Source organism: Chiroxiphia lanceolata, chromosome 8 (assembly GCF_009829145.1).
Source record: "Chiroxiphia lanceolata isolate bChiLan1 chromosome 8, bChiLan1.pri, whole genome shotgun sequence".
NCBI classification, from domain to species: domain Eukaryota; kingdom Metazoa; phylum Chordata; class Aves; order Passeriformes; family Pipridae; genus Chiroxiphia; species Chiroxiphia lanceolata.
The window spans coordinates 338,363-347,565 of NC_045644.1; the positions used below are offsets into that span (position 1 = coordinate 338,363).

General features: G+C 41.4%; 1 protein-coding gene across 1 annotated transcript; it reads left to right on the forward strand.

Moving 5' to 3' along the window:
- The first annotated feature begins 3,286 nt into the window (after positions 1–3,286).
- KCNK18 (potassium two pore domain channel subfamily K member 18) lies at positions 3,287–8,754 on the forward strand. The gene is made up of 3 exons (XM_032695120.1): positions 3,287–3,503; positions 4,558–4,704; positions 7,900–8,754. The coding sequence occupies exons 1-3, from the start codon at positions 3,287–3,289 to the stop codon at positions 8,709–8,711; spliced, it is 1,176 nt and encodes a 391-aa protein (XP_032551011.1). The 3' UTR covers positions 8,712–8,754.
- The last annotated feature ends 449 nt before the right edge of the window (positions 8,755–9,203 follow it).

The window sequence follows — 9,203 nt, forward strand, 5'->3', positions numbered from 1 at the left end:
TTACACTATTGAACATTTGTCAGTACAGGATGGTGAATCCAAAGGTGTTTCATGGAAGAGGTAACACAGCAGGTCTTTCACAATATAGCAGGTGATTTAATGGAGGGAGAGTTTTACTGATTATTGAAAAAAATCTTTCTGCCCAAACAATGACCTTCAAGGTTTAACTTTTGTAATCCAGAAACATCAGATAAAGTAGGAATTCTAACATAAGTATATTTGCATTGGAATTATTTAACCTTGCAGCTGTGGTCACAAGCTCTCCTTTCACATAGCACCTTCAGAGCACTCCCATTTGCCCTAATCAAAGAAATGGAAGTTAGGACAAGTGCAGGTTTGCTGTCCATTACTGTGAATAGGAAATGCGTATTGCAAAAATGTCTCTCAATACAAGTACCAGTAACTCAATTTGGAATAACTTGTGGTTAGTGGGATTTGCTTTTAAGCAACTGAGTTCAAATATGTAATACAGCAATAGTGGGAAATGGTTTAGATTAAGAAAATAATGTAAAAATCATTTTTGGATTTATTTTTATTAAATTTTCTTGTTGTCACAAGCTCAGAGCCTGATGCTGCAAATGGCTGAGAAGCTCCTGGGAATTGCTAAATACTTTGCAGTACCATGCATGGGAGAAAGCTGAGAAGATTTTAAAGCACTTTGGAGGAAAGATGTTTGTATCTGAGACGTAGATGAAAAACTGTGCAGGATAAATTGTACCAGAATTACCATGCTGGGCAGTGAAAGTCTTTTTCAGAACATCAGTGGGACTATGTTGCCTCAGACACGGGGCCCATTTGGCCCAGTACCCTGTTTAATTTTTCCAGCTGCAAATTATTTTCAGTTCAGGGGAGTTATTGAGCCCTGGTGGTTTGCAGACAGTATTAATGATTGTTCTTCTAAACATTTCTTCATTCTCTTCTTTGATATGTGGAAAGCCAACATCCTTTGGCAAAGAATTTTCTACCTACATGAGAAACCATCCTGTTTTATTTGTTTTGAAGTAGCTTCCTACTTGCTTCATCTGGTGGTGCTCAGTTCTGGTTCCAGACAAGACCACAGACAGCTGATCCCTTACCTGCTCTCTCCAGACCCCCTGGGAGTTTGGACACTGCTGTTATACACTCCCTCAGCCACATTGTTTTTCTGCCCTGGCAAAAGGCACTGCTCAGTCATTCTTTGTCTGACAGCTGTCCATACCTTCAGCCATCCTTTTGCTTTGGAAATTTGCCCAGTTTTTATCTGTGCTACCTGAGAACAAAGTACCAGAAGCACACTTACTCCTCCAGGCGTGTGCAAACCAAACATTTGTGCAGCAGTATAGAGCTGTCTGATGTTTTAGTCTCTGTTTCTGACTCATTATTCCCAACCCAGGTTTTCCCTCTTCACCATGATCTGTGGCTGGGCTGATGTGTTTGTGGGACTGTCACATTGTACCCCCAGATCTTGCTGCTGGGTGGTGATGGTCAGCCCAGAGCTCATCCCTGTGTGTGAATCCTTCTACAAGTCCAATCTGCCCTTAGTCTCACTGCTCTGAACAGCTCCAAGCCATCAGCAAACATTTGCCCTCTATCCAGGTAATTTATGAATGTGTGGAGCAGCAGAGCTCCAGCACATACCCACACATAACTCCACCACTGAACTCTCTCTGCCTTTTACTCCTGCCCTCTGATCCTCTCTATTAACCATTAATTTCTTCCTGTGAAGACTTTCTCTCTTATGCCATAGCTATTTAATTCCCTTAAAAACCTTTGGAGAGGGAGTTTGTCTTTTCTTTTTTTTTTTTTTAGAAATTCATATAATCTCTATCAATTTATATGACACCAGTATCCACTCCCTACAAACCTTTCCCAGCATTGTGCTTCCAGCATGGAGCATTCCATTGCCTGGAGCCACTTTGCTCTTCCCTCTGTCTCTTTGAATTCTCCATGTCCCTGATCCTCTGGTGAGGACACCAAACCTATGGACATTATCTCCAAGCACAGCCTCTCAGGAAGTTCTGCTGCTTTTGATTAATTATGAACATTAGCAGTTTTTAACCCTGGCTTTCAGGTCAATGGGGGGGGAAAAAGAGATTGACTGTAATAAGAGGATTTATAAATCTGCTGTCAAAACCAACACTGAGCCAATGAGGCAGATAACCAGAAAAGTAGCAAGCACACAGGCTTGTTTTTGTCTTAGCCCTGAAAGCTTCTATTCTATAGCAAAGACTTCTGTACCGATGAGCATAAAATATCTTCTGATCCAATTTGCTGAGAGTTTGAACTAAAAGAAACAATTGAAACCATGTAGGATTTCTTGCAGTGTGGACATATTACTTATATACAGCTCAGTAGGTCTTGGCTGCACAAGAATGTTTTAATTTTTAATGAAGGATGCCTACAGATGAAATATTTAACACCTCTTTCTGTAAAGTCCAACTCCCATTACTATCACTACAAACACTGCAAAGGGCAGTGATACTGCTTGTTGCTTCAAGTGTTTTAGAGGGATGGATGAAAAGAAAGGTTTTATTTTTAAAGTTGGATATAGTTTGCAAAGATCACTAACTTGAACTGAATCCTGCAGTTCTTGCTTACTAAGATCAGTGGGAGTTTCATGATTGAAACTTCTATTAATATAGCAAGATTTGAATCAAGTGAGAACCAGGAAAAACCTTCTTGACTCTTTTTTTTTTTTTTTTTTGAGAAAAAGATTTTAAAAGGCCTCCTCTACACAGATTGCATGGTATAGAGAGATTCTTTAACCCTCTGAAAGAGAAATTAGTTGTTGTACAGTCTGCCCAGATGTGACAACAGTTAGTGCCATCCCCTTCTTTTGATAAATTTTAAATTTTCCTCCTAATTTCTGGGAGAAATCTTGAAAAAACCCCATCCCTTACAGTGTGCATTTTCCCTCCTGGGAGCTGGAAACATTTCTGCTGTATCAATGGGAAACTGTAGTTCAGGACAAGAAACTTTAAAGATGAATTGGTTCCAGTGAAAACTGATAGAAGCTGGTAATCCATGAGCATTACAGTGCTGACTGATCAATAGTAATTCAGGGCTGGAGTGGCATCAACTGAGAAGGATTTCAAGGCTTGATTAGTTGTGTTCCTTTCCCATTGGGACTGTAGTGCAATCTTCACTTATAAAGACATGTGATCTGAAAGCCTGAGGCAGAACAATCCTTGTTTTTGCAGGAGAAGCTTTTCTAGGATACAAAAGCTTTTACATCCTCATCACTCTTTCTAAAAGCTGCATCTTCTCCACAAAATTGTATATTAAAAAAAAAAAAAGCAAGCTTAAGATGGCATCAAGATCCCAGTGTCTGCGAGGTAAAACAGCATGTAAAACAATATTTTGGGCGGTGTTTCCTCATGCCTGCTTCATTCTGTCTCTTGTCATCTACGCTTTTCTGGGGGCTCTCATGTTTTCCCACATTGAAGGTAACAGGAAGGTGGAATTTAGTGAAGACTATAGAAATTTTCTGCAGAACCTGACGTACCTCAGCAGAAGTTTATCAGGTATGTACCGGAATTTCAAAATGACTTAACTGTACAGGGAGTCACTCATTCTCTTGCTTTTGGAATGAGATTTTTTGCTTTTGAAGACATTCTTCAAAATACTAACAGCTGACCCTGCAAACAGGATTTTTCCTCTGCCTAGCTAATAACTGCTGGTTCCTTCCTTAGCTGTGATTTCTAACTGCAAGCTTCCCCAGCCCCCGTGTTCCTGCCTGAAAAGGCTTTTCTGAGGTGCCTGTGTTCTCCCTTTTGCCCAGGCTACCTAAGGTCCTTGAAGACCAGCTGAGATTCCTGTGGTGTTTCCTTCTGTTTTCTGGGGACTGAAATCTCTATCTCAGAAAGTTTCTCCTGCTCCCCCTTCCCCTGCTCTGAGCCACCCCACCAGCCCTCTGCTGATGGGATGCTCAGAGTGAGAGAGGTGCAGTCCTGCACCCCAGACCCAGAGATGCTGATGGAGGGGGTAGAGTGGAAGAGAAGGGCTGTAAATCCTCCTGGATCTGTGCCGGGGCTCGTTCACAGGCTTGGAGTTCACTCAGGTAGCTGTGCCGACGCGATGGTCTGTTTGGGGCAATTAACCCTGTAGATAACGACCTTTCAAGAAAGGCTCGGCCACGGGGAGGAGGAATAAGGACTGCAGGCTCTGGGATTCCCAGCAGGGTGCTGGGCAGTGACATCCAAGTGCTCATAGCAGTTACCTACTGTTGACTCCACATTTCTGATGCCTGTGTGTCAAAAGAAGACCAATCTCCTGGAGAGTCCAAAATGAAATAGGACATTCAGGCTGGAAGCTGATTATTCAGTCTTCTGTCCTTCTTCTTTATGCTTATGTTTATTTGTTCCTTGTTTCTTTATTCACTAAAGCCACTGAACCCACCTGATTTTTTCAGGAAGGGGGGGTGTTGAAAGGGGAGGGTGAGAAGGTGAATATTTTTATCTTTTAAAAGAAGATGAGCTAATTCTCAGCTGGAATAAACTTCACTGGAATAACATGCTGGCTGCTCCCTCAGTGATGGTCTGCAAACACTCACTGTGTCTCCTGCTGTGACTGTGACAGATAACATGACAGAAAACGAGGTGAAGTTTAAGAAAAAAATCCATGATCTTCTCAACACAGCTCAACAAGACTGGTTTGTCAATCCAAAAGATAAATGGAGTTTCTTTGGGTCTCTCTTTTTTTGCTGCACAGTGTTCACGACTGTGGGTAAGTTCAGAGGTAAAGTAACACCCTACAGAATAAAATGCTATTGCTGCTTTCTCTAATGACTTTCTTACAGAGAATTAGAAAGGCTCTAAACAAACAAACAAAACCCCTCTCCCAAACCCAAAACCCAAATCCCCTTGATTTTTTCTTCTGAGTATTGATGATGAGTCTGCAAGCAGTTCTGTAAACACAGGTTGCAGGGATGTAGCTGAGTCACAGAAACAAGTCAGAATTTAGTAACTAGTGATGGTACACACTAATTAGCTGCATCATTACATATATACTATAACACATACTCATATAGGACATGTACACAGAACTATTATATTAAAGTAGAAAGAAAGCTCTGTTTTTCAGTCAAACCTTACCCTTATTGTGTGTTCCATTGGGTAATGTTTTCTTCACTGGAAAAGATAATTCATAATGCATATATTGTTTTTCAACTGCTTCCATGCTATTTACGTGTAATTCAGCTTCCTTAATCCCTGGGTCTTTAATTAACCATGGTGTTGTTCATACTTCTCTGGGTTAGCAGCACATGACAGTGTTAAGTGACACCTCTGAATTCTTCCATTCTGACTTCATATTTCCATGGAGGAACTAGATCAAATAGAAACATCTGCTCTGATTTTGGCTCCCTCTGCATTCTTAAACACAATTCCTCATGCTCATTTCCAAAACTACTTTTATCCTTTTGCTAATCTTTCTCAAATGCTGGCAAGTACAGGAACTGTCTATCTACATTTGTCAGAATCAAAGCTGGATGGGAAATATTCCCACAGCATTGTATCAAATTGCAAAGACATTTCTTCACTACATTAGGATACACTCAAGGCCCCAGCATGGGTATGCATATTAAAGTAAAATTAAAACTGAACCCTAAAAAAGAGCTTATTCTATACAAGGAATAGTGTGAGAGCTAATATACTCCACTTGGAGCACTTGAGTGCTGCCTGAGTCACAGCAGAAGCTTAAACCTCAGGCTCTGATGTCTGAGATGACTGTTCCAATGCAGGTTCTTGCAGCCCCTGAGTTTGAAGGCAGTCATCCAGGTGGTCAGAGACACACGCTGGGGATGGGACCAGAGTCCTCACCCCTGTGAGTATTTCCCTGTACAAACACAGTAGCTTGGAGCTTTTGAAAGGGGTTGTTTTATCAGAGCTTTGACTTCAGCAAACTGATGAAAAAGCCCATTGTTGAGAACATCTTCCCGGGGTGGATTTACCCACCTCCATTAACGTGGGACTTGACAAATGTCCCCATACACACTAGCCCAACATATTTATTTCTAAACTGCCAGTACTTTTTGCCTTCATAGCACTGAGCATTAATGCAGCTTCCTCAGATTTGGACCTGAGTTTTGGGATCAGTAAAAAGCCTAGAATATTTGTTTCTAATAGGTGGAGTAAAAGTGGCTATTTCCATTGTGGTGGATTTGTTATTTGCAGTATTAGGAACTGATAAATCACCTCAGAGTAGAATTAAATTAACTCCCTTGAATTATCTAGGAGAATTGAGACATCTACTGTGAAGTTTGGTGGTCTGAGCTGTCACCTCTTCACTGCCTGGGGAGGCTGTCTAGTGGCTCAGCTAGGTTAGATTTCTGGATAGCTAAATTTAAGCTCAGGATAAGTTTTAAGCCTTGAAACTGCACAAAGTATTTTTAATGCACAGACATTGATTAAAAAAAAGGAAATAATATTACTGTGCAATAACTACAAAAATTAATCTTCCCCAATTGTTTCAATAGTAAAGATTAGCATTTCCAGTTAGCCTGTGGGGCACAGAGTGACCAAGAATAAATAGTATTTCAGTGCCTCACAGCAAAGCAGGGACTGAGATTGGGTTCAGACCAAAGGCTGTGGCAAACATTAGTGAAAACATGAATGGATGAAGTAAATGAAGGAAACCACACCTCAGCATACAAGCTAATAATCTTACAGGCTAAGTACTTGTCCTAGAAGATCATCTAGAAAAGGGCAATGTTTTTGAAGGAAGAGAAGAAATGCTTTATGTCTTTTTGGAGGATGAGGAGAAAAATGGTGGTTAAAATTTAATACAGTCACTATAATACTGATGTTTTCTCTCACTATACTGGAAAAGAACTATCTTACAATTTAAGTTTCCCATCCAGCATGTTAGAGGAAGGAAACATAAATACCCAAATTGAATTTAGGGGAAGGACATATTTTCTATTTAAGGCCCTGTGTCTGGTAGTGTTTCCCTGTTTGTTGTAATTGATATTTGTAAGCTTTAATACTCTAGGGTAAACATGCATTTCCTCATTTGATAAGCAAATGCTTCCTCACTTGATTCTCTGTTCTGAGTACATTTAAGGGACTCTGAAAATTATGAAGTCAATACAAACAAAATGTCAATGCAGCTTGTGCCATTAGAGCTAGAGCTGATGAACCAGGGACAATTTCCAATTCTGTTATCACCTTACCATTCATCACAAGCAGTTTTGATTGAGAAATGAAGTTTGAGTTATGGGTCTCATTGTCCCAGTCTGGTCCACAGTGCTGTCCCAGTTTCAAATTTAGACAACAATCTAGATCTGAATCCTCCTGGAGATTCATCCCCAGAAAGCATTTAGTTGTGCTGTGAGATCCTGGAGGCTGGCCAGGAGATGACCCCTCAGATCCTCCTGCATGGTCCATCAGTTTCTCCCAGCACCAGCTGTTGTCCCTCTGAGCTCAGCCCTCAGCTCAAATCCCCTGTGCAGGGACCTGTGGCCCAAGATCTCTCTTCTTGTCTTGCCTATGGTTCCTCCTTAACCCAGGCCAGGAAATCTTCCTCAGAGCAGCCTCCAGCAGGACAGACCCTGCACACCAGTCTTGGGCTGGCCCAAACTTTTTGTTTCTCCTCCCTAAACGGCCTCCTGTTTTCAGACAGAGAAGTCCTGAAGCTGATAAGGTGCAGACAAGGTAAGAAGAGTTAATTCAACAGAACTGGTAAACTCCAAACCTCCAAGTGCTTGAACAGGTAGGATCCCTGCATTAGCATCAAGTGTCTGGGACTCAGAAATTTTAACAGTTTCAAAACAAAGCCAAAAAGAACAGTATACTCTGGACTAAAAATTGACTTTCAAAAACTGACAGCAATAAAAAGCCCCGAGGATGCGAATACCCAATGAATCATAACGTTATCTCTCTCTCTCTTTCCCTTCTCCTCCTCTTCTTTTTATTGTTCAAGGTTATGGCAATACCTACCCTGTGACACGGATTGGGAAATATGTCTGTATGTTGTATGCTTTGTTTGGTATCCCTCTGATGTTCCTGGTCCTGACAGACATGGGAGACATCCTTGCGACTGTTTTATCCAAGTCTTACAATGAATTCAGAAAACTGCAGTCAAAAATTCTAGCCTCCAAGCTCTGCTCTGGATCCACGTGTAACAAAAGGAATGAGCTAAAATCCAGAGCACAGTCTAAAATAGTCATCAATGAGCCCGTGACGATAGTGGAGCTGCTGAGAAGTCAGGCTGGTGTGAAAAGGAGGCCGATGAAATATCGCAATGTTGAACTTTTTGAAATGTTAATTGCCAGAGAAAATGAGCAAACAAAACCAGCAGGAAATAAAAGCATTGAGAGATGGAGTTCATGTCCTGAACTTGCCAGGGGAAAGACAATGTCCAGAGTAATTGAGAATTTTGACAAAATAGGGAAAGAGTTAGAAAAATTAGATGTGCCCATTGTGTTAATGGTGCTCGTTATCTTTGTGTACATCTCCTGTGCAGCTGCTATTCTTCCAAAGTGGGAATCCAATTTGGATTTTCAGGAAGCCTTTTATTTCTGCTTTATCACCTTGACCACTATTGGATTTGGAGATACACAGCTGGAACATCCCAAGTTTTTCTTGTTTTTTTCCCTTTATATTATTATTGGCATGGAAATTGTCTTCATTGCTTTTAAGCTGGGCCAAGATCGCTTAATTGTTTTGTATAAAAAGGTAATTTCATTTTGTACAGAGAAAAAGATGCCATCAAAGAAGATATATCCAAAATAAGAGCAGTCATTTCTCCTTCACTTGTAAACATTGGTCCCTGCAATGAGATGAAACTGTTTCTGTGCGTTTCTGCCTTGGGCTGGCAGGCGTCATATTTTATTATGATTTCCTCTGAGAAATTACTGTAAAATGGCTGAATACCTCAGAATTCACTTGGTGAAGGAATCTCCAGGGAGTACTTTCCAACAGGGTCCCATCTACTAAATAATCAAAGAAGATGCTGCACGAAGAAGAAGCTGAAGGCTCTCCCTGCCAGTGCTCCCCAACATGTTTTGCAAAGCTCTGACTCTCAGCAGCCTTTCTGTCCTCCCTCCCACAGCAAGCCATTTCAGGATTTTTTTTCTTCGGTACTTGTCCAGCCACCTTCTCGCAGGCAGGGCCAGCCTGGCTGTGGCTGTGGGTACTGAAGGTTTGCAGTGTGCTGCTGGCCTGGCTCATCACCAGAGTGAGCTGGGGAGGGCAGCTCTGAACCCAACTGCTCTCCTGTTGTGA

What these genes read in the sequence shown, in the direction of transcription:
- KCNK18 (XM_032695120.1), top strand. Translation starts at nt 3,287, where the DNA reads ATGGCATCAAGATCCCAGTGTCTGCGAGGTAAAACAGCATGTAAAACA. An exon ending in CCTCAGCAGAAGTTTATCAG is followed by an intron (nt 3,504 to 4,557) that starts GTATGTACCGGA and finishes TGACTGTGACAG; the next exon opens with ATAACATGACAGAAAACGAG. An exon ending in CACAGTGTTCACGACTGTGG is followed by an intron (nt 4,705 to 7,899) that starts GTAAGTTCAGAG and finishes TTATTGTTCAAG; the next exon opens with GTTATGGCAATACCTACCCT.